This window comes from Castor canadensis, chromosome 2, assembly GCF_047511655.1.
Source record: "Castor canadensis chromosome 2, mCasCan1.hap1v2, whole genome shotgun sequence".
NCBI lineage: Eukaryota > Metazoa > Chordata > Mammalia > Rodentia > Castoridae > Castor > Castor canadensis.
In genome coordinates this window covers 96,127,382-96,153,107 of record NC_133387.1, presented here as the reverse complement: position 1 = coordinate 96,153,107, position 25,726 = coordinate 96,127,382, and the positions used below count along the sequence as shown (strand labels likewise).

The 25,726-nt window shown below is 40.8% G+C and overlaps 1 protein-coding gene across 2 annotated transcripts in view; it reads right to left on the bottom strand.

Annotated features, from left to right (window-relative positions):
• Positions 1-9,882, bottom strand: part of Nt5c3a (5'-nucleotidase, cytosolic IIIA) — a 57,220-nt gene extending 47,338 nt beyond the window's left edge. The window contains exon 1 of one of the 2 annotated variants that reach the window (XM_074065330.1): positions 9,626-9,882. In XM_074065330.1, the coding sequence (XP_073921431.1) occupies positions 9,626-9,763 (138 nt within the window). In that variant the 5' untranslated portion in view covers positions 9,764-9,882. The remainder of the gene's footprint in view (positions 1-9,625) is intronic. The other variant, XM_074065329.1, reaches the window with a different exon arrangement.
• Positions 9,883-25,726: the final 15,844 nt, after the last annotated feature.

The following is a 25,726-nucleotide window of genomic DNA, read 5'->3' as shown; positions in this document are numbered from 1 at the left end:
TCATATTATCAAGTACCATTAACTCTGGAGGGAAGAAACAACCTCAGTGAGCCACAGCCCAGAGTAGTGAACAAGTCCAGCTACACAGCAAGCCAGCAGTGGACAGAAGTGCAGTAACACCACAAAATTTCAATCCTTAGCACACATAAAAAGTTTCTTCTTCATTGGCACAAAGTCTAATATAGATCCAGATGACTCTCTTTCCTCCACGTATTGGCTCAATATTCCATGCTGCTTTGACACTGTCACCTCTATCTCAACATGCTTCAGGGGTTTCTCCAGCACAAGGAAAGAATAGGGACAACTGTACACCTGTTCACAAGTGCACTGTATTAACCCAGAAGTGACATGTCATCCTTGGACAAAACTTATTGGATGAATAGTAACAAAGTCTACCCAACTATGAACAGGGCTAGGACACAGCAACTTTTTTGTTATTGTTGTTGATGACGGGGTCTCACTGTACAGCTCAGGCTGGTCTCAAAGTCACAATCCTCTTGCCTCTGCTTCCCAAGTGCTGGGGTTATAGGCTTGAGGCCACTGTGCCTGCCATACAGTATCTAAGAAGGGAAGAACTTAAAATGATGGTGACTACTAGCCATGTCCACTTCCAAATGTCATCTCAAAACTGATTTTTAAAACAACTTACTCTTAGGCCGAGCCTGATAGTGCATGCCTGTGATTCTGCTCAGGAGGCAGAGACGGGGATCACAAGTGTTAGGCTAGCATGGGCTACACAGTGAATTCCAAGTCAGCATGAGCTGCATAGTGAAACCCTTTCTTAAAAAGCAAAAAACAAAAAACAAAAAAAGAAAGAAAACGAAATGGACTGACTTTTGTGATTTAAAGAGTACCTTAGGTCATTCTCATTCTCACCCACTTGTCTTTTAAAAGTGTATTCCTTTCCTAATAAAATTTCCTATCACTTTCACTACAAAAAGAAAAAAAAAAAGGTTTCTCAGCCAATGCAGTAGCTCAAATCTGTAATCTCAGCTACCTGGGATCACGATTTGGAGAATGGTGGTGCATCTTGTAATCCCAGCTTCTCAGAAGGTTGATGTAAGAAAGAAGATCAAAATTTGAGGCCAACCCTGGGAAAAAGCATGAGACCCTATATGAAAAATGAACTAAAGCAAAAAGAACTGGAAGAGTGGCTCAAATGGTAGAGCACCTCCCCAGCATCAGGAGGCCCTGAGTTCAAGCTCCACTACCACCAAAAAAGTAAATAAATAAGAGTTCCTTGGCTAAGGAGGTAGCTCAGTGGTAGAGCATCTGCCTACCATGTGCAAGGCTCTGGACTCAATCCCAAGCATGGCAAAAAAGGAAAAGAACAAAACAAAATGCTGCTCTTTTTTATCCATCATGGCAGGGATCAAATTCAAGGCCTGTTGAATGCCAAGCAAGTGTGAGCTATATCCCCAGCCCTACTACTGTGTTTTTAATCACTGATAATTAGTTTTTAGGGGCTAATTTTTTTTTTAATTTTTGATGGTAGTGGAGTTTCAACTCAGGGTTTTGTGATTGCTAGGTAGCATTCTGCTGCTTGAGTCATTCCTCCATCCCTTTTTGCTCTGATTATTTTGGAAATAGGGTCTTACTTTTTACCCAGGATCTTCATCCTCCTATTTTGTTTCCCACAGTTGCTGGAATGACGGGTGCATGCCACCACACCAAGCTTTTTTCCACTGAGAGGAGGTCTTAAGAACTATTTGTGGACTGGAGTGGCTCAAGTGGTAGAGTGCCTACCTAGCAAGTGCTGAGTTCAAACTCCAGTACCACCAAAAAGAAAAAGAAAAGAACTATTTGCCTGGTCTGATCCTCCCTATCTCATCTTCCCAAGCAGCTAGGATTACAGATGTGAGCCGCTGGCACCCAGTTAGTTTTCAGTTGTAAGAACTGTTGTTTTGTTTTTTAATTCAAGCTCCCTCTGAATTGTATCTGTCTTTTGTTTCATTTATTCTTTGAAAATACATATTTCCCTCATTTTAACATCTCTAAAAATATTATGTCTTACAACCAATGAAACATGTCAGTCAACCCATTAAAATTTATTTCTTAAAACCCATTAAAGTCTAAAATGGTCAGCATTTTCCTCAATGATACATAAATTAAGGGTATATCTTCCAAACAATGACATTTTTGATTAATTGAAATCTCATAAAACCTTTTTTTCCCAAAAAACTTATCACATTAGATTGTCTTTGTAGCGTGTAGAAAGTGAATTCCACAGGTGCATATGGTACTTAGCTTATGACATAGCCAGAACATGTTTACTGAATAACTGAGTAATTCAGAGAATGAGAAAGATCCTGCTAAGCAAGTTTCTGTGTTCCTACTAAGTCTCTAAAAGTATACTAGTGTATAATTAATCCTTTTATATTTAGGCTAAATTAATTTGAAAGCTGGTAAGTGCTCTCTATTGAGAATAAAATATGAAAGTAATGTTCATGAATAAAAATCAAAGGAGTAAAACACACTCAAGTTGTTATGTATCATTCAGTATAAAAAAAGGTATAGAAAAGATACATAATTACATTTGCCTCCTCCCCTAAGCCTGAAGCCTTCGTCTATGTAGGACCAGGTCTCTCTTTGTCAGGAAATTCCCAATGGGTGCTCAAGCTCTGTTACTAAATTTTTGTACCAAAAGGGCAGTAGCCATTCATGATAGAAAAGAACACAGATTGAACAGGTCTTCTGTGCTTAGGCATGCTGGATTGGAATGATGAGTTAAACTAAGGAGAGTAAGAAGAGATGAGGTTGGACTTGACAGTGAAGGAATCCATGAAGCGGGGGGAAGGGATGAATTCAGGCTTTCAGTTATATCTTATAATTTATCCCCAAACACCAAATTCATTCACGCAAAACTCTACCTTATGTGTATAAACTTTTATGTACCTATCTGGCAACCTTTACCTTTTTGGCTTCAGCTTACAAAAACTGCAAATTGGGGCTGGAGGGCATATCTCAACTGGAAAAGGGATTGCCTGTGAGGCTCTGAGTTCAAGCCCCAGGACCAACCCCATTCCCTCCCTACCAAAAAACAAAAATCGCAAAAACTGCAAATCATCCTTACTGGGAATAATTATGAAAAACAGAATCATAAGAATTAGGCACAAAGTTAAATGGGTGGTTAAAAAAGTAGAATTTTTACAATGAAGGCTTAGGAGGCAAAGATGAGAAAGAGGCAGACAAGGTATGGTAGGATATACCTGTAATCCCAGCACATGGGAAGTTAAAGCAGGAAGATCACAAGTTCTATACCAGCCTGGGCTACATTGTGATTTTAAGGCTAGCCCGGGCTACATAGTGAGTCTGGAAGGAAGGAAAAAAGGAAAGGAAGGAAGGAAGTGAGGGAGGGAGGGAGGAAGGGATGGAGGAAGGGGAGGGAGGGAAGGAAGCAAAGAAGGAAGGAAGGAAGGAAGGAAAGAAGGAAGGAAGGAAGGAAGGAAGGAAGGAAGGAAGGAAGGAAGGAAGGAAGGAAGGAAAGAAGGAAGGAAGGAAAAGATGAAAGAAATTAAAAAAAAAACAAAACAAGGTTTAACAATTATGGTCCAAAATATTTATAAGAAAAGATGATAACAGAAAATAAGAGGAACTGATAACCTGTGCTTTATATAATTACAGCTACTATGTGTTAAGCAGTACTATGGACCAGATATTATTAAATATTTTACATGCAGTAATTCATTTCATATCTATAACTCAACAATAGTATCGAGATAGGAAATAGGCAGGTCTGGCTATAGCAACAACATGTAAACAGGCAAACAAAACAGTAAGCTGTGGGCAGACTGGTTAAGACCAGCAACCATCAAGATGGTGATAAATCTGACCCAAGCCTCATTACAAATTATTATCATGCATTAGCATAGTAAATCTCTACTGGGGGGAACTATTAGCACAAATACAGGCACCTGATGAGCACTGTGAAAAGTGGCATCTATGCACTGAAGTTTGACCCCTTTCCTAGAAAAGGCATGTATATTCAAAGTCTTTCCTATAAATGACTGTATATACCTATGTTACCCTGTCTATGGAGTAGCCCCCTGTACTTCTTTTCTGTAATAAACTTTCCCCTACTTTCACTTCAGAACTACTGTGTCTGATTTCTACCCTACATGAGACAAAGGACCCACTCAGCGGTTGACAGTCTCCCCCATTTTACTGACATGGCAAATAAGCCAAGGCTTAGAGAGATAGAACTTTTCAAAAGATATAATTTGTTCAAGGCTTAATTAGGATAGATAGCTTGTTCAAGGCCACACCACTTATAAGTGGAAAGCAAGAATTTGAGGCCAGATCAGTTTGACTCAGAGTTCCCATTCTCAGTAGGCCCTTCATGGGTGTCCAGTGGTATGCTGGAGGTAACGCTAGGCAAAGGGAAAATATGGTATACCTGCTTAGGAAACTAACCTCATCTTAAGAGTTCTTCTTTACAGAAAACAGTTTAAAACACAAACACACAGAAGCTAGAGGTACTGCTCAGTGGTAGTAGAGTTCTTGCATGGCATATATGAAGCCATGGGTTCTATGTCTAGCAACACAAAAAATAAAATTAAATAAAAATAAAACAAATAGCTGGGCATGGTGGTGTTCACCTGTAAACTCAATGCTTGGGACACTGAGGCAGGAGGATCACAAGTTCTAGGCCAGACTAGATTACATAGACAGACCCCATCTCAAACCAACCCCCCCACCCCCGGAAATAGCTGTGATAACCCTCGGTTAGAGTGCAAACTGAATGAATTTTAAAGCTAAAACAGAAGACTAAAAATGTGTTTATGTGGTGGTATACATTAGGCCAGACCCCATGTTCACTCTCCTGTCCTGTTGGGCTTAAGAGTCCCTTTACTGGTTAATTCCAAGCAGCACTATCCTGAGACTCTGGGAATAGCTTTGGGGGAAACATCTGGACATAAAAGGATGACTTAGTTTTACGAGTTATGCAGTAAACTCTTAAAAGAATGCTTTAACCAACATCTTGAGCAGAAAGACATAGAATCTGACAATACTAAGGTCACTGAAGAGGTTAAGTCTCTCCAGAGCCTTCATGACAACCTGACAGCATCCTCAACAAGCAATCTTTTTACATGAGTCTCCTGGGTTCCTTGATCCTGGGAAAGAGCGTTCTGGACATGAGGGTTATGGGCATTATAAGTTTCAAAACTGTTGTTCAGATACAACTGCCTCTATGTTCTATTCACATGAATTTGTCACTGAGCTAGATGACACTGTTATTACAACAGATGTCCATGTGTAATGCTAATCTGTGGTAGGAGTTTTACATATGTCATCCTTTTTCTTTCTTTTCTTTTGGATCTCACTTTATAGCCCAAGCTGGCCTCAAACTCACAATCCTCCTGCCTCAGCCTCCTGAGTGCTGGGGTTACAGATGTTTGTCATCACACCCAGTTTATATTCCACCTTTGAAAATGCTTCCACACAGATACGTGATAGGGATGGTACCTGAAACGTTGGCAAGTTATAGTCAAGCCACTGGGATCTGTAATGTGCCAAGAAGTAGTAGGAAGCAATCCACTCTCAGTCTCAACTATTCAACTTTAAAGCTGTTACAGGAAAGCAGGCCCTGACAGTACACATGAACAACTATGACTGAGTTCCAATAAATCTAGTCTAAGCACTACTGAAACCTGAATTTCATGTAATTTTCTGGTGCCACAAAACTATATTCTTTTGATATTTTTAAAAATTTAAATTTTAAAAAATAAACTTTTAGCATACAAGGGCCATACTAAAAGGCTGTGAGTGGGATATAGCCTATGGGCCATAATTTGCAAAACCTCTGCTCTAAAGCCAGGAAGACAGGCAAGGTGGTACATGCCTATAATCTCAGCGCCACAGGAGGCTAAGGTGGGAGGATCACTTCAACACAGGGGTTTGAAACAGGCCTGACCCCGTTTCAAGGGGAAAAAAAAAGGGGGAGGAGGGAGCAGACATGGTAGTATAGCTCAGTAATCCCAGCACTCTGAAGTTGAGGCAAGAGGATCCTAAATTCAAGGCCAGCCTGGGCTACAGTATCAAGACCCTGTCTCAAAAACAAGCACAACAAGGAGTGGTAGAGTGGCTCAAGAGGTAGAGAGCCTGCTCAGCAAGTGTGTGAGGCCCTGAGTTCAAGCTCCAGTAACACACACACACACACACAAAACAAGCAAAACAAACACCAAACCTCTATTTCAACCCTTTTCATTCCTGCCAAATTATCTACTGGGAAGCTAGTATTTCATTTGCAGCTGGAAAAAGTTTATTGATTTGATGGAGATATGACAAGGACATAAGAGTCCACAGACAGAACTCTCAATGCCCGAAACCAGGACAATATCAGCAACAAAATAAAGTGGTCCTCAATTATAACCCAAAATAAAAAAAAAAATCTGAGTTTGTGCTGATATAAAATGACTACATAAGTAATTAAATGGGTGGAGGGAAGACAAATTTTCTGTGCAGAGAAATTCTAGGAAATTTATATAGAAAGTTCACCCTCAAGGATGTGGAGTATAGCTCACCACTCTAAATGTGGTCTTCTCATCATGACTTCCTTCCAAAGAATGCAGCATGAAAAGAGTGGATGGGAAGTAACTTGACAATGAAGAAAGCTAACTAACACTAACTCAGCCAGGTGATCAAAGTTAAAGTCTCACAAGTTGATGCTATGTATCCTTGATATGTAATTAAAATAACACTTCGCCTGTTGTCTTCCTTAAAAAACCCCAAAACCTACATAATCATTAGAAAAACTTCAGATAAAATCCAATTGAGGGACATTCTACAAAATATCTGACCACAAAGACTCAAAACTGTGAGGCACATAAATAAGCCAAGTGTGAAAACTGTCAGTCAAGGATAAGGGGACTGGAGGTGTTAGCTAGTGGTAGAGCACATGTGCAAGAGGCCCAAGTTCAATCCCCAGCACCAAAGAGGGAGAGGGAGGAAAAGATAAGGAGATGTGATGACTAAGCATGCTGTGGTATCTTGAAGGGGCTCCATGTCAGAGAAGGGCATTAGGTAAGGACCAAGGAACTCTGACTAAAGAAAGCATGACCATTTAATAATGCACTGATATTTGTTCATTAACTGTAACACATGAACCAGCCAAATATGTTAATAATAGGATAAACTGGGTATGGAATACATGAGAACTCTATACTTAACTTGCTCAATATTTCTGTAAATCTAATACTGTTCTAAAATAAGAAGCCATTCTAAAAATAGTATTTGAAGAGAAGCTGATTTGCAAGTTTATCTCCCACTTCTTGAACTCTTGACTAAGAATAAAAGTTTCCTTCACTGTTCAAAATTAAATAATTGTTTGACTATGATAAATTAGTAATCCTAAAGACATTGGGGGTACAAGAAAGAGAAATCTACCCAAACTAGCTCCATTAATAGGTAAAGGTAGTTGTCACTTAGACTCAGGGAACATGCAAAAGGTTGAATAATCCGATTTGGAAGGAAATAAACAGCTAACTTCACTAAATGGCTCCTCTTACCTCTTACCTCTGCTGTTAAACATTTCCAGCATCTTTGGATTGGCTACCTCAGTATATGGGAAGGCTAGAATATTCCTTCCTCTCTACCTTTTTTTTTGGTGGTGCTAGGGTTTGAACTCAGGGCTCCATGCTTGCCAGGCAGGGGGCTTTACAACTTCAGCACTCTGCCAGCCTCTTTTTGTGTTGGGTATTTTGCTTTTTGCCTGGGCTGGCATCCAACCAAGATCCTCCTAATGTCTACCTCCTGAGTAGCTAGGATTATAGGCATGAACTACTTTTTTTTGCTTTATGGCAGTTCTAGGGTTTCAACTCAGAGCCTTTCACTTGCCACTAGAGCCACTCCCCAAGCCCCTAGCTTCCTCTGTATATTTAGGATTCTGCCCTACTGGACATTTCCACTGCAGGCTCACTAGCAACTCCCTGTGTCTCTCAACTAAAAACTTCTAAGAGACAATGCATCATTTTAAGAAAGTCACAGAGGTCAGTTTTCCTAGCCCACGTTGGTTAGGTAGTTATCTCTGTTTCCATTAGCTTTAACCAGAATAGTTATGTCTGTCGACTGGCCATGCATGCATACAGATTCTCTGAGGAAAGAGAGTAGGGAATGGGTAGAGCAGGTCCCTAAACATGGCTGTTAAAAAGAGAAAGAAACAGGATTAGAATCCACATTTTGGGTCTCCCAGTCAAAGACTTTTCCCACATGAAGAAGCAGCCTATTAAAATTACAAAAGTTAAAAACGTAAAGCATTTTTCTCATTTTCTATTGAAAGGCTACTAGCCGACTACACACATATTACAGTCTGAATTTAAATAACGTACCATGTATATAGGTAAAGGTGGGCTGATTTTTACAGTACAAACAAGTTGCATTCTTGATGGGTCTTCATTACTTTTCTCAATAAAGCAAATTGTTCCTTAGGATTTTGTGAAAGACCAACCCACAGCTTAAGTACATACAGAAAGACAGCCATTAGTTTTTTCCACATATTCATTACAAATTTTGAGCTAGGGGCAAAAGAAAGCCCTTGTAGTTCTCTAAGTAGGACTGCAACATGAACAAAATGAAACTTTTGAGACAGAAATATTTGCTACTGAGAGTATACAGAGAGAAAATAAGTTATAATAATAACTGAAAATAATTTAATTCAAAATCTAGGAATACGAGACATGTGGAAGATAGTTTTTTTTTTACTTTAAAATATACCCAATATTACGCCATGTACACGAAATCATCTCTCAGCAGTCTGATCCTATTCCAAAATAGTCTAACCTAAGTTAGTAATATTCTCAACTTATTTCTGTCATAAACATCTGATTCCAGCTGTCTCCATGTATAGCATACTCCATGGAGTTTACTCAGGGTTACGCACTCCAGACTTGTCTTGCGGAGGTCGGATCTAATTAAACAACAAATCTAAACTAAACACACCTAACTTCGGAACAAAGAGTTACAATGCCCCTCAAATGGAATTCTTGAAACACACTATTCTAATAAACTTGGAAATAAATTCCCAAAGAAAATTTCAAACAGATCACAAAGCTACTTCTTGGGAGTGTGAAACAAGAAGGAATGACACTCACATACAAAACAAACTATTCTGACTTGCCATTGCTTTGAGTGGCATTTTTTACAACACTTAAGATACTATGTTTTCTTATTGTAAGTCACGGCAGCCCCAGTGTATAAACAACTCCCCCTGGGAATTTGAATCGGATTAGCTGCAACGGTGAGATATAGGGTGTGGGGAGAAAGGGTGCAACCTGCCCAGGAGCTGCAGGTTATCTCTGGAGAAACGGGTTTTGCAGCACCAAGTAGTTTATCTCCGTAGCACCTAACTCTTGCCTTCCTCTTCCTAATGGAGACCTAACAAAGACCACGGGCCACCACCGAGTGCGGCGGCCGGGCATCAGCCCTGTCCCTGAGCCCGCGGGATCGTAGGGCGCGGGGCGGCGGGTCCCCGGCGCTGTGTGCGCCTAAGTCTCAGAACCACGGCCTGAACCCCGTGCCCCTGGCTCCCCCTCCGCACTCGAGCGGCGGCACGACGTGGGCAGGCAAGGCGGGACGGACAGCGGTGCTCGTCCCTTCGCACTCTGGGGTGCGGAGTCCCCGCACTCACCATCTCGATGATCTTGGTCTTGCGGCCCGTCTTCCTCTTCAAGGTGAATATGTACTGGGCCAGCACCATCCCCGCCACCAGGGCGCACACGCTGGCGCTCGCTACGGCACCCACCCTCGCCACCGCCGCGCGGTCCATGGACAGGGCCCTCGTGCTCCTCGGGCCGAAAAACGAAAGGCCACTCGCGCGGCTGCAAGCGAGCTGCAGAGACACAGGAGCCGCGCGTGCCACTGAGAAGCCCCGACGCCCCGCCCTGCCCCGCGCGACAGGCCCCGCCCCCGAGAAGGGCCCGCCTCCAAGTGCCGAGCGGCAGGAAGAGGGAGGGCACAGGAGGGCGTGGCCTGTGTCCGCACCCTGGGCGGGAGGCGGGACTTCCGCACAGCCTGGGTCTGAGGAATTGAAGCTGGACAGTGAGGGAAGCTGTGCTAATTATGTCTCTGCAGAAGGACGAGTAGGTAGAGGTTCCGGCGATCCCCGCCCAGAGAGAAATCGGGTTCCAATAACGACCAAGTCAGGAGCCGTCCGGGCCTCCCGCCCCTCGGCCACTCCGAACTACAAGGCCCAGCAGGCTCCGCGGCGTGGCGTCTGACTTGCGCAGTCACGTCGGTTTTAAGTGCTATGACAACAAGGCGACGGTTGTTTGGAGTTGGGTTGGAGTCGGGAGGTGTCCCTTCCTCCGGCGGTCCGTTTTCTTCTACGTCCAACTCACCTGCGCCTCCATGGTTTCCTCCTCCGTGTGAGCAGCGGGACGTGCGGTCCTCGCTCGCCTAGCGCCTTCCAAGGGGTCCATGTGGCTTCCCCTGCTTGTCTCCGGGGGCTGACAGGAGTGCAGGGGAGCCGCCTGGGGGACTCGCTCCAACTCTGCAGCTGGTGGTACTGCTTGGCGGGGCGCTCTGCCCGTCACGTGGAGCAGGTTCCAGCAGGAAGACGAGGGAATGGTTGTGAAGGAGGGAAAATTATTTCCTTCGACCCTTGTAGGTTCTTTAGCTGGTTCAAGAAATAAATTGACATATGACAGATTAATAGGAGAAAAACAGTTTACATATGTGTGCAATGGCAGTCCCACAAAAATATGACTCAAATAAGTGGTCAAATAGAAAAAAAAATAGAAGAATAAAAGAAAAGGCTGAGTGATTAAGACTTATGAAGCACTATAGGCTACTGAAGGGACTACAAATTTGACTGTTTTAAGAGGTGATGGAAGCAAATTATGGTGGGGAAAGAAAAGTATGATGACTAAAGATTCCTTGTGCAGATAAAGTCTTTGAGAGGGACGATTGTGTGGTTCCATGGTAGAGTATTTACCATGTACACCTGCAGGAAGCACTGAAGATCTCTCATGATAAAAGTTGTCTTCATGTGGCTCTCTTCCCGGTACAGATACCTTTACTAATGAAAATTTCCTTGGAGATGTAAATTTCCTCTACGCAAAAGAGAATTTTAAACTTGTTTTCTTGCAGAGCTAGAAATCAAACCCAGGGCCTTGTACATGCCAGGTAAACACTCTACTACTGATGTACATCCCCAGCCCTAAATTTTATTTTAAGTAGTTGAAGGATAGTAAAAAGAACTGTTTCTGCTTTGGCTGGGTATTGAAGTAGCTTAAGTTGGGGTGGCATATTCTGATCTCCTATAACATTTGGAGGTGATGTGTTCCGAAACTAAGAATTGCTTTCCTCTATGCCTTATGTTCTTGCTCCCTCTGCCACATTTCTGGGACCCTTGTCAGGCATTCTTATAGGGAAATATGTAGGAAGAGAATTCCCAGAAAAGTGAGACATCTGGCATCTAATGAAAAAAAAATCTGGAATTAAACTCTGGGTGCATGAGTGCCTGTTCTATGTTTTGTTTTGTGAACAAGATTTGTCCTCTGATGCCAACACAGTTTATGTAAGTTCCTATTATGGTCTTTGAGAAAAATTGGCAAGAAATTGTGGGAAGTGGAGTATGAGAAGCCTATGAGAACTTGACATAAGCACATCTATGCCTAATAATCTGCAGGCTGAGTTTGCACAGCCCCAGCTACAGAAAGGGACAAGGGCAAAATGCAGCACTGCTGCTTTTCCTAAGATGTTTCTGTAGCTCGCTTGCAGCCATGTTAGTGGCCTTTCGTTTTCCGGCCCGAGGAACACGAGGGCCCTGTCCGTGTGTGTGTGTGTGTGTGTGTGTGTGTGTGTGTGCACCTGCACCATATTAGAAATTGAATCTAGAACTTCATGCATGATAAGCATGTGCTCTACCACTGAGATACACTCCCAGCCATTTTTGTCTTTTCATGAATTATTATTCACAATGGAACATAACACCTAGGATAAAAGGGAAAAATCTGTAGGAATCTGATGTAATGGAATTTATTATAAACTGTTCTTATGTATTACCTCATTTTTGCTCTGGTATGGGGAGTTTAGAGACCAGGGAGAGGGAGGCAGAAGCAAAGATCTGTTAGCTGTGTGGTTTAGGAAAATCATAACTCCTCTGGGCTTTGCTCTCCCATACTGAGAAGCAAGAAGAGAAGCAACAGACATGTTCTAGCCATTTTTTCACGAAAAAGTAATTATGGGTGGGAGTGTAACTCAGGAATAGAGCAAAGCTTAGCAAGCCCAAGGTCCTGGAATGTAATTTGGCAGAGGTCCTAGGAAAAAGGAGGGGGGTACCCTATTAGAAGAATGCATTCAGCCAGGGGCTGGTTTCTCACACCTGTAATCCTAGTTACTCAGGAGACAGATCAGAATGATTGCAGTTCAAAACCAGCCCAGGTAAATAATTTTTGAGACCCTAACTCGAAAAACCCATCACACAAAAGGGATGGTAGAGTGGCTCAAGGTGTAGGCCCAGAGTTCAGGCCCCAGTACCACAAAAAAAAGTATGCATTCAGCAGGCACTTGTGATTCACACTTGTAATCCTAGCTAACAAGGAGGCTCGGATCAGGAGGATTGTGGTTTGAGTCTAGCCAGGCAAATAATTTACGAAACCCCATCTCCAAAATAACCAGAGCAAAGTGGACTGAAGATAGGGCTCAAGCAGTAGAATGCCTACTTTGCAAGTCCGAAACCCTGAGTTCAAACCCCAGAACTGGGGCCAGGTATAGTGTTTCATGCCTATAATCCCAGCAACTCAGGAAGCAGAGTAGGAGGATTGAGGATCGAGGCCAGCTCTGGTAAAGTTAACTCAAGACCCTATCTAAAAAACACAATAAAAGCAAAGGACAAGGGATGTGGCTCAAATGATAGAGCACTTGCTGGGCTCTTAGTTCAATCTCCAACACCACACACACAAAAACAAACAAACAAGCAAACATTCATCCTGGGCCTGTGGACATAGTCCAGTAGTAGAGCAAACCTGAAGGTCTGGATTTAATTCTCAGCACTGCAAAACAATAATAACAACAAAAAACATTCATCCTTTTCACTGGCAGCAGCTGTCAGGTAAGCCAATATGGGTGCATACAAGTACATCCAGGTGCTGTGGTGAAAGAAGCAGTCTGATAGTCTGATGTGATGTGCTTACTTTTGAGGGTCCATTGTTAGAAGTGCCACCAACTCTCTGCACTCCACGGAATTCCCCACCCCACCAGGTCAGATAAAGCACCCAGAGTGGGATACAAGGCCAAATAAGGTTACGTCATACTCAGGATTTGTATGTGCTGTGATGGCCACAAATGCCCAGGTCCTAAGCTGCAATTTTTGTCAAACCTATGCATCATGATGTTAATCAGATAATGTTTGCTTGAAGCCTTCATTCTGTCATTGCGTCTAGGAGTGAGCTGATGACACTGTGAGGCTCTGACCATCCTGAATTCTTACAGGGTCATTGAAGAGTCTACATTCAGAAATAGATCGTCAATTTAACATTGGAAGTCCATAACAGCAAATTAGTGTTTGGTATAGAACATTTACAGTTTTACATGTTATGGAAATTTTCTCTTCATTGTACCAACTTGAAAGAATTTGTTCACTAACAAAGGTATTCAAGGTTTTTGTCACATTACAGATGTTTTCTTTTTTGTTTTGTTTTGTTTTTTGGCTATGCCAGGGATTGAACCCAAGGCCTTGTACTGCTAATCAAGTACTATGCCATGAGTTACATCCCCAGAAAAGATATTTGAGTTTGGTTTTATTCTGCTTTCAGTGCTGGGGACTGAGCACAAGGCCTCATACATGCTAGGCAAGCCATCTAACACTGAGCCATTCCCAGCAGTCTACTTTCAATTATAGTTGTTTTTATCTAATGCAATTACTTTTGTTTAAATTCAAAATGAAGCAATATCTCTTTTTTGTGTGTGTGGTACTGGGACTTGAACTCAGAGCTTCCCCCTTGAGCCACTCCACCAACCCTTTTTTGTGATGGGTTTTTTCGAGATAGGATCTTATGGAAATATTTACCCAGGCTGGCTTCAAACCTCAATCCTCCTGATCTCCAGACTCCTGAGAAGCTAGGATTACAGGTGTGAGCCACTTTTTTTCTTTTTTTAAACATGGTCTTATTTTATAGCCCAGACCGGCTTCACACTTGTGATCTTCTTGCTTCAGCTTCCCTAATGCTGAGATTACAGGCATGGGCTACCATGCACAGTGCCATATCCCTTATCCTTTTGGGGTCTTTTTGTTTTGGTTTTTGGTTTGTTTTGTATCATTCAGAAGCATTGATGGGAAAAATTCTTGCCCCATTTCTCAGTGGTTTAGTATGTTATCCACACTGGCCCATGAAGTTTCCTCTTGTGGCTGTATGAGGCAAAAGAGAGGTTTCTTTGGGTATGGAGCAGATCTTCCTTTCCAATTTTCTTTTTATGAGAGCCTTTTGAACTGATTACTGCAGCATGTGAGCAGAGGATCACTTACTTTTTTCACTTGTGTCCACTAACTTTTGTGCTTGACTATGTCTTTAACTGGAACTTGTGCTGTAACAGGGGCTTAAAAGCTGCTTTGCTGAGGAGCACTCACTCCAGGAATTAACTAAAGGCAGGAAACGGTTAGATGATTGCAATGCCCCTTAGCCATAGAAATGGAAGGAATAAATGGACAGTGGGGAAAATGTAACTGGGACTACAAAAGGGAAAAACTGGTGTAGCCAGCTTGCACGTGGGTCAGTTTACTCTGCTTGTTAATTAAACTGGTACTTTTCTTCTCTTTGTCTACATGCTGGAGAGTTCAAGGTTAACTCCCTTGACTCTTCAATTAGACCAGGCAGTCATCTACCCCTTATCTCTCTCTGACTGCCAGATCAATAAACTTGTCAGCCAAGACATATAGCTTCAGAGAAGTGGCCCTGGACACCTGGAGAGCCATGGCAAACATGCATCTGGTCACGCAGTCAAGCTGAGCTCCTGAACTCACCTTTAAAAGCAGACATTTTCTCTCAGAAGTGGGAGGACAGATCTTTGAGAGGTTGATTCTTCATTTGACAAACAATAAACCTTATTTCCTTTTCCTCAAAAGCCTGTGAATTATGAATTGGCATTGATGCCAGGGGACTGGTTTTCCAGTAACAGTATCTCCACCTAGTCATGCTTTATGATCTATTAGCAGCATTTGATATAGCTGGTCACTGCTTTTCTCTAGACATACTTTTTTCACTTCCAAATAACTCACTCCTAGCTTTCCTTTGATTCCATTGGATGCAGCATTCCTATTCTTCTTGACTTCTGTAGTACTCCAGAGCACAGTCCTTCTATGTGTTCATTTCTCTCTGCCTCAGTATTTCAGAGTGTCCTCCTGTCTTATAACTTTGAGTAAATCCCGATGACTCTCTTTTCCAGAACAATATCCTGCACTACAGACAGGCATTTTCAACTTTTTATTTGACAGCTTTTACTTAGATGTCTCAAAGACATCCCAGATTTAATGTGTGCAAAGCCAGACCCATTCTATCTTCCTTCCAAACCAATGCCACCCATTGCATTCTGTTTCATTAGTGGAATTCTATCTGTCCAGTTATGCAAGTAAAAAACCTTGCTTGTCTTTGACCGCTCTCTCACACACACAAACACACACACACACACACACACACACACACACACACACCACATCAACCCAAACTATATCCAGACATGCCTGCAATCCCAGCACTCAGGAAGCAGAGACAGGAGAATCAGGAGTTGAAGGCCAGCCTGGACTACATAGTGGAGACACTGTCTCAAAGCCAAAACAAGAAATGTTTTGGTCAGATTCAGAATCTGACCACTTCTTATTACCTCCACTGCAGCCATGTTGGTCTATTCTACCCTCATCTCTTCTACATTATTCAGTTGCCTTTTACATTATTTACCAGTAATCTAGCCATTCTCTGTTATAGTCTGTTCTTCACACACATAGCCAGGGTGATCATTTATACAGTAAATCAGATCTTGTTGCACCCTTGGTCAAAACCCTCCAGTGGACCAGACATGGCGGTACACACCTGTAATCCCCGCTCCTCAGGAGAACGCAAGAGAATTGAAAGCTCAAAGCCAGCCTAGGCAATTTAGCAAGACCGAGTCTCAAAGTAAAATAAAAAGGGCTAGGGATGTAGCTCCATGGTAGAGTGCTTGCTTAGCATGTGTGAGGAGGCCCTGGATCCAATTTCCAGTAACACACACACACATACAAAAGTTTTCACAACAACCTTCAAGGCTACTCAGTGAAGTATACCTCTCCTTAAACTCTCTGATGCCATCCCTGTCCTTCATTCTGTTTGTTTCAGTAACCATGTGCTCACTGCTGTTCTTGAAACGTCAGAAAAACAAAAAAGAAGAAAGGAAACATGTCACTCATGCTGCTAACTCAGTCTTCTTTGCATTGCCTCTCTCTTCAGCCTGGCAGGTACTTTCCCCACATATTCCTATATTCCCATCTTCATCAGTTAACTGCTCTGAAGTTGACATCTCAATGGACCTTAGCCTTACCTATAATTTTAATCTTTCTAGCCCTATCACAATTCCAGGCTGGCCTCAAACTTATGATTCCCCTGCCTCCACCTTTGGAGTGCCTGGATTACAGATATTTGACACTATTCTTGGGCTCATGTTAACTGTTCTTAACACAGTTTATTTTTTTTTAAATTGCAGTAGAATGTATTATAGCATTTCATAAATTTCCAAACAGTATCTTAACCTCTAATAAGATCCTAAATTTTAAAAGTTACTACACATACATAATAGAATTACGCCTGGGATATAGTAGGCATTCAATAAGTGTTATTGAATAAATGAAAAATATATATTGGTGTATCTTGACATAATGCCAGGGATGGCATGGTGGGGGGGTAAAAGGTAAGGATTATATCTTTCCCCCATTTTTTTTTTTTGGTTTTATGGTAGGGGGTTTGAACTCAGTCTCACACTTGCTAGACAGGTGCTCTACCGCTTGAGCCATGCTTCCAGCCCATTTTACTTTAGATGTTTTTGGAATAGATTCTTGCTGTTTATGCCCAGTCTGGCCTGTACTACAATCCTCCTATTTACACTTCTCACCTAAAGCTGGGATGACAGGCCTACCTTTTTTTTTATGGAGATGAAGTCTTGCTAACTGCTGGACTGACCTTGAAGAGCAATCTTCCCAATCAGTCACCAAAGTAGCTGGGATTACAGCTGTGAGCTACACCACCCACTTCCTTTTTTTTAAAAAAATTTTTTTTTTGGTACTGGAGTTTGAATTCAAGGTCTACACCTTGAGCCACTCCACCAGCTCTTTTTTATGAAGGGTTTTTCCTAGCTAGAATCTCACGAACTATTTGCCCAGGCTGGTTTTGAATCGCTATCTTCCTGATCTCTGCCTCCTGAGTATCTGTGATTATAGGTGTGAACCACTGGTGCCAGTAAAACATTTTTTAAATAAATAAATGTTACCATTTTACTCTTTTATAAGGTTAAGGAATTGGTTTCTTGTACCTGAATGAAATCAAGAGTAACTTAAAAATATACCAAAACAGTAGTTTGGTAATGTAATAGAATTTAGCTATAAAAGCAAGTTAAATAAAATTTTCTATCTATCTTGCCTTGTTACTTTTTTTAAGTTTACCTCATTTCTAATTTGTCTTTTTCTATTGGCCTCATTATTTATGATCTTTTATATCTACTTCGAATGTTATGGAATACATCTGGACCAGGAACACAGGAGCGCTGAATTCTCTCTCTCTCTCTCTCTCCCTCTGTCTCTGTCTCTCTCTCTCTCTCTCTGTTTTCTGGTTTCAATTCAGGGTCTTGCACTTGCTAGGCAAGTGCTCTACCACTTGAACCACACTACTAGCCCTTTCTGTTTTAGTTATTTTTCAGATAGGGTCTCCCACTTTTTGTCTGGGACTGTGATCCTCCCTTTTCCACCTTATGTGTAGCTGGGATTACAAACGTGTACAATTATACCTGGCCAAGATATGTTACATTTTTTTAAGACATGCTGCAAAATTTGAAGTATAGTCATTTACCAGTTTGTATGCTATATAAAGTAATAAGCAATAATAAGTGATGTATTTTTTCAAAAACTCCTCCACATATGTTAATATCCATTATAAATTTATTAACCTGTTTGTATTTTTCTTCATTCAACCAACACTCCATTTTTATCTAATTCTTTTCTTCATATCATAAAGAAAACCCATTGCAGAGAGTATTCTTTGTCTTTTTTTCTTTCTTCTTCCCATCCTTTCCCTTTCCCTTCATTCCCTCCTTCCTTTCTTCCTTCTCTTCATCCTTCCTCCCCTTCTTTTCTTTCCCAGTTTTTTTCCCTTTTTCAGTGCTGGGAATTGAACCCATGACCTCACACGTGGTAGGCAAACATTCTATCACTGTGCTGTATCTAAAGTTTTTCATTTTGAAATAATTTGATCCAGGTGTGGTGGTGCATGCCTGTAGTACTAACATTCAAGAGATCAAGGCAGGAAGATCACAAGTCCAGGCCAGTCTGGGCTACAAAGTGAAACACAGTCTCAAAAAGAAAACACACAAACAAATGCCAGGTGTGGTGGTACACAACTGTAATCCTAGTACTTGTGAAGCTGTGCAGGAGGATTTTGAGTTTGAAGCCAGCCTGGGTATACATTGAGACCCTGACTCAAAAAACAAACAAAACAAAACTTACAAAAAAGCTGAGGATCCATCACCTCAATGACATTCCCTTGTATTACCCCTTTATAGTCATGCCTTCTCCCCAACCTTAACAGCTGGAGCCACTGCTCTGTTTTCCATCAGTGTTATTTTCCCATTGTAAGAATGTTACAAAAATGGAAGTATGTAATAATTCTTCTCCTTCTTCTTCTTCTTCTTCTTCTTCTTCTTCTTCTTCTTCTTCCTTCTCCTCCTTCTCCTCCTTCTCTTTCTCCTCCCTTTCCTCTTCCTCCTCCTCCTCCTTCTCCTCCCTTTCCTCCTCCTCCTTCTCATCCTCCTCCTCTTCCCTTTCTCCCTCCTCCTCCTACTCCTTCTCCTCCCCTTCCTCCCCCTCCTCTTCCTCCTCCTTCTCCCCTTCCCCCTCCTCTTCTTTCTCCTCCTCTTCTTTTTTCTTCTTAGCATAATGCCTTTTGTATTCATCTGTTATTGTGAGACTCAATACTTGATATTTTTTCTATTGCTCAATTGTATCCCATACAGAGGTGTTCAAGAAATGTCACCCCAAAATATATTGCCTTAATATTCTGATTACATTGAACTGAGGACACTTGGGGAGCAGAGGAAATGGGCAGAGTTTCTCTGCCAACTCCCCTTGTCTACCCAAAGACAGACTAAAGGAACTCAATTGTTATAGATCCCCTCCCTGGGAAATTCATCAACCAGGAATTAAATTGGATCACACTGGAGGAGACTGGAATCCATACTAACTCAGACAGACATTGTCACAGGTTATCATCTATTCTAAGGACCCATTTATCTTTTCACAAGATCATTCACTTTTCCACAAGTTGCCTATACCCTCCCCCATTCTCCGCTATGAAGAGGGTATATAAGCTTCCAGATCTCACTGGGGTTTAGGGCACTGACTTTTCTTTATTGTGATGCTCCCATGCATAAAATAAATTTATATACTGTGTCTCCTGTCAATCTGCCTGCTGTCAGTTTTTGGACTGGAAGTGTGACTCAAACACTAGAGCACCTGGTTTGCAAGCATGGAGCCCTGACTTCAAACCCTAGACTCACCAAGAAAAAAGAAAGAAAGAAAAGAAAAAAATTTAATTATTGAACCCTTGGAAGGTAGTAGAAAGTCTTCCCTCCCCTACACACAATAAAATTTCAAGATTCAGAACACAACACCCCAAAGGATGTTGCCTTGGTATATTTTGAGTACTTTGAACTGAAGGAAATTGGAAAGGCCTTTAGAAGAAAGGTCTTTCTGACCTTCTGCACTCTTCCTCACATTCTGAAGCCTTTCTGTCTCCTGTATCTATTTCTCCCAGGTGATTCATAGAAACAGAATTCTTCTTCCCTAAGGAGGGCCATGGAAAATCCAGTACTTCAAACCTAGAAAGGTCACTTTCTGACCTTTCCCATTGTCCCTGAAGACCCTCATGTGACAGGTTTCCTGTCCTATACCTGGAAGAAAGGAATGCCACACAGAGAAGCCAAGAATAATATGGACTTGCTGGGTTTCCCTCTCAATCTATTTCAGTCTATTACTGTTAGATCATATCCCTTTTGTCCAATTACATTGCTATATGGCTGTTCGTTCTTCATTGATGATTTCACAGGGGTCATTGAAAGTCTCAGGGAGGTTCCTGAGAAAGTGGAGGTCCTCATCTTGGCCCTTAGATCCTTGTCTATGAGCAAAGAATAATAATTTCAGAAAAAGATGTAGAGTAAGAGACTGGTAGAGATTTATTCAGCAAGTAAAGGAGAAAGTACAAATGTACCTCATAGGCAAAGCACAGGCACATAGGAAGAATGCAAATGAATTTATTTGGCAGGTGGATACATGCTGGAAAGAGAAGGGCAGGGGAGTCCTATTAAACAATCCTTGGGAAAAGTGATCCTCTTTGCTCTAGACACCTGGTATATCCCAATCATTCTTGCTGCCGTAGTGTTTTGAAGTTACTAGCTCAGCTTGGAGACATTAAGTAAATTGAGTCCTTGCAACATAGACTTCTGCTTCTTGTGACTTTTAAAGACCATCTTCCACATCAAAGAAAGGAAGTACATGAGGAGTTGAAACTATGCATGCATGATCCCTAGGACACAAAACCATCTAAAGTGAAGATGAGGGTGGGGGAGGGACTTCATTTTTTTACTGCTTGTTATTGCTCAGTGCAAGAGTGTGAGGTGTAAAGAAAAGACAACAAAGAGAGAAGCAACAAAACACGTGAAGAAATGGTTTGCAGGTCTGCACTCTCCCTGACCCCATCCCAGAAGCCCATTCCTGCAGCTCTACTCTGGCTCCCTCCAGTGGGGGAGGGGAAGCTGTAAATCTTCACCATAGGAATCATATGGTGCCCAAATAGGAGACATGCCCAGCATGAGACCTGCTGAGGAAAGCTGCTGGAACCCAATGAGCAGAAGTGGAGGTACACTGTGTGGAGCATCTTTGAACAAAGACCAGGTGAACACACACCCTTGGCAGTGAAGGCCTCCACAGAACCTACCAGCAAAAAGCTGCTGGCACCTGAGACTTCCATCGGTGAGGCCATCTGACAAAAACCTGACTCTGAGCATAACTACAGACTGTAAGTACTGGGAAGCCTGAGAGCAGGGAAAGCTACAATAGGTGATGGCATGAAACTGGCAAGGTGACAGAACAAACTCCTGAGACCATGCTTAGATCTCCAACTCCCACCACCACCACCATCAAACACCATTCTAGTGGACTGAAAGACTCAGACATGAAGGAGGGAAAAGGATCAACAACTGTTCAGAAGAACACTAGAAAATTTGCAATTTTATACATAAAATTTGTGTATGCTACTGTTAAGAATGTGATGAAAAGATACAGGAGGGTGAACATGGTGGAAATAATAGGCACTCATGTATGTAAATAGAAAAATGAGACCTGTTGAACTAGTCCAGGAATGGGAGTAGGAGGGATAAAGGAGAAGGATGGAGAGGGTGAATTCAACTCTGATACACTGTAAGAACTTTTGTAGATGTCACAGTGTACCCCCAGCCCAACAATATTAAAAGTATACCAAAAGACTGTGATGTAGATTTATTATTCATTTATCTGTATCTTCTTTTTCTGTACACTCCCACAGCAGTTTTGCATTCTTACCCCCCAGTTTCCTCTTTAGTTCTACCTTCCATGCTTCCACACCTCAATAGTCATCATAGCAGAGCTCTGTAACCCACCTTTCAGTTGCAACCTTAAACCAGTTCTTCTTCTCCCCTTTATATCACTCTCTCCAACTTATACTTCCACCTATCAACAACTAGAATGACTCCCAAGCTCTTAATTTCCCCTTTTCTTATCTGCCCACTCACAATCCTCTTTCATTACCAATACTTTTAATAGATGAATAGGTTTCCAGATATTTTTGCAGTTTTGTTGTGTCTACATTTGTCTGTTCAACTCTCTGTTATCCTTCCTCCCTTTCTTACCCATTTCAGTATTACTGAACCCCTCTGTATATCCGTCTGCTTCCTAGTTAACCCTTCTATTAGCTCAGCTGCCACTCCATTCTGCCACAAATCTTTCACCTCATGTTATCTACTAGAGATATCATGCTTACCTCCTTCCCATTACTACTCCTTCTACCTTTAATCTTCTATGTCTATGAATATCCATCTTTGTTCCAGTATACAGCTAATGATACAGGAGCAATGGCAGTAATTGATCCTTGTTAGGGATTACTGTAATTTCAAGGCTATAGCTCAATAATTGTGACAGCTTCAGCAGCTAAACCTCCTTGCCCTGTGGAACAGGGGTAGCATTCAATATCTTGAGAACAAGAACTGAAGAGTTAACTACTGAGCCACTAATCCACATCTAGACACAAGGAAACATACCAGAGCTCAACCACCACACAGTCCTCCACAATCTTTCAGAAAGCCCTAACTAAAGGGACATAGGGAATTAGAACTTCCAACCAAAAACAACCCCAGCTGAGCAAATCTCAACACAGAAACATGAAGCAACAAAGCAACATCTGTCCTTCAAAAGCCAACTCCACCACTAAATCAATAGCGAAGAAGAGGAAATACCAAATATTGAATTAAAAAATAATAGTAAGAATGATCAATGAGCTCACAGAAGAGGCACATAAATTAGTGACTGAACTCAAAAAGGGATATGAATAAACAACTAACTGAACTCAGAGAATTCAAACAGATGAATGAAATTAAGAAGACAATGCACAATATGAAAGAAGAAATCAATAGATATAGAAATCCTGAAAAATAACCAATTTGAAATGAATAGCTCAATATCCCAAATAAAAACCTCAATTGAAAGTTTGGCTTATGTATTTAAAGAACACGAAGTGTGCTGTATAACCAATAAAGATATAATCTCAGTATGATTATAATGGGGAATAATTATAACTATTCATTGGTTTGTCAAGCATATTAAATTAATGAATATTTGTAAAGCACTTAGCAGTGTATCTGTCTTGCCTATATAAACTCCATGTAAGTGTTTGCTAAATAAATGAAGAGTAAATAATGAATAAGTAAAAAAAAAAAAAAAAAAAAAAAGTTTGGCTAAGAGAGTGGAGCAAGTTGAAATTAGAATGTCAGAAGCAGAAGATAAAGTAGAGGAATTCGATCAAGCAGTCAAAGACCATGAAAAAAATACTAAGAAAATATGAATGGAACATGTAAGACATCTGGACACCATCAAAAGAACAAATCTATGAATCAAGAGTATAGAAAAAGAAGAGATACAAACTAAAGGCACAGACAACTTATTCAATAACATAATAGCTGAAAATGTCACCAATTTTGAGGAAAGGAGGGACAGGAGGCTTACAGAACACAAAACCATCAGGATCAGGAAAGAAACATCCCCAGACATATTATAATCAAAACACTCAATGTACAGAACAAAGAAAGAATGCTGAAAGTAGCAAAAGCACATAAAGCAAATCCATTAGAATAAGACCAGATTTTTCAACATACACTCTAAATGCAAGGAGGTCATGGAAAGATATACTTCAGACCCTAAAAGAAAACAACTGTCAACCTAGACTAGTCTGTTTAGTAAAACTAATACTTAATTGAAGGAGAAATGAAAACCTTCCACAACAAACAAAGACTAAAGGAATTCATGATATTATTATTCAATAATAATAATAATTCTTAATATAATAACAATTCTTAACCAAACATTGGTGCACCCAATTAAAAAAAAGACAAAGTTTAAAAGCACACATAGATCCCTACACAGTGATAGTGGGAGACCTCAGTACCCCACTGTCAACAATACATATGTCATCCAGGCAAAAAAATCAATAAAGAAACACCAGAATTAATAGACAGTCTAGACAAAATGGACTTAATAAACATCTACAGAGTATTTTGTCCAACCACCAAGCAATACACATTCTTCTCAGAAGCTCGTGGAACTTTCTTCAAAATAGATCAGATTTTAGTATGCAAAGCAAGTCTTAACAAATTTAAGAAAATAAAAGTAATCCTGTATATCATATCATATCACAATGGAATAAAACTAGAACTCAACAACAAAAGAATGCACAGAACATATTCAAATACATGGAGGCTGAGCTATGCTCTGCAGAATGACCAGTAGTAATTGAAGAAATATGGGAAGAATTCAAAAGGTTTCTAGAATCTAATGAGAACAAAAACATAACCTACCAGAACCTGTGGAACACAGTAAACGCTGTGCTAAGTAGAAAGTTTATAGCTATAAGTACCTATATTTTAGAGAGAGAGAGAGAGAGAGAGATCTCAAATAACCTAATAATGCAGCTTAAGCTTCTAGAAAAACAAAAACAAACCAAACCCATAACCAGCAGCCAGAGAGAATAATAAAGATCAGGGCTGAGATTAATGAGATCAAGACCAAAAAACTATACAAAGAATCAAGGAAACAAAAAGTTGATTCTTCAAAAAGATTAACAAGGTAAATACACCCTTAGGTAACCTGACTATCATTAAAGATGATAAAGGATACATAATCACAAATACTAATGCTATCCAGAGGATCACTAGGGAATACTTTGAAAACTTATATTCAAGTAAACTGGAAAATCTAGGCAAAATGAAAAAATTTCTAGATGCATTTAATCAAACAAAATTGAACTAAGAAGCTATTAATTGCTTAAATATATCTATAACTAGCAATGAGATTGTAGCGCTAATAAAAAGTCTCCCAAGAAAGAAGAGCCCAAGACCCAATGGATTCATGGCTGAATTCTACCAGGCCTTTAAAGTAAAACTAATACTAATACTTCTAATTTTTTTTCAGGAAATAGAAAGGGAAGGAACACTACCAAACTCATTCTATAAAGCCAGTATTACACTCATCTCAAAACCCAACAAAGAGGCCAGGCACTAGCGGCTCACACCCATAATCCTAGCTACTCAGGAGGCAGAGATCATGGTTCAAAGCCAGCCTCGGAAAATAGTTCATGAGACCCTATCTTGAAAAAACCCTTCACAAAAAAGGGCTCATGGAGTGGCTCAAGATGGAGGCGATGAGCTCAAACAACAGTGTCACAAAAAAACAAACAAAAAAACCCAAAAAACAAAGATGCAACAAAAAGGAGAATTATAAACCAGTGTCTGTAATGAATATAAATGCAAAATTTCACAACAAAATACTGGCAGACCAAATTCAACAATACATCAAAAAGATCATACACCATGACCAATTTGGTTTCATTCCAGGAATGCAAGGATGGTTCAGCATATGCAAATCTATAAATGTAATACAGCATATAAATAGCAGCAAAGACAAGAATCACATGATCCTCTCAATAGATGCAGAAAAAGCCTTTGACAAAATTCAACACCTTTTCACATTGAAATCACTGATGAGGAATAGAAGGAATGTAACTCAACATATTAAAGGTCATATACAACAAACCTATAGCCAACATTATACTAAATGGAAAACAACTGAAACCATTTCCACTAAAGTAAGGAATAAGACAAGGGCATCCACTGTCCCCACTCTCATTCAATATAGTTTTAAAATTCCTAGTCAGAGCAATAAGGTAGAAGCAAGAAATAAAAGGGATTCAAATAGGGA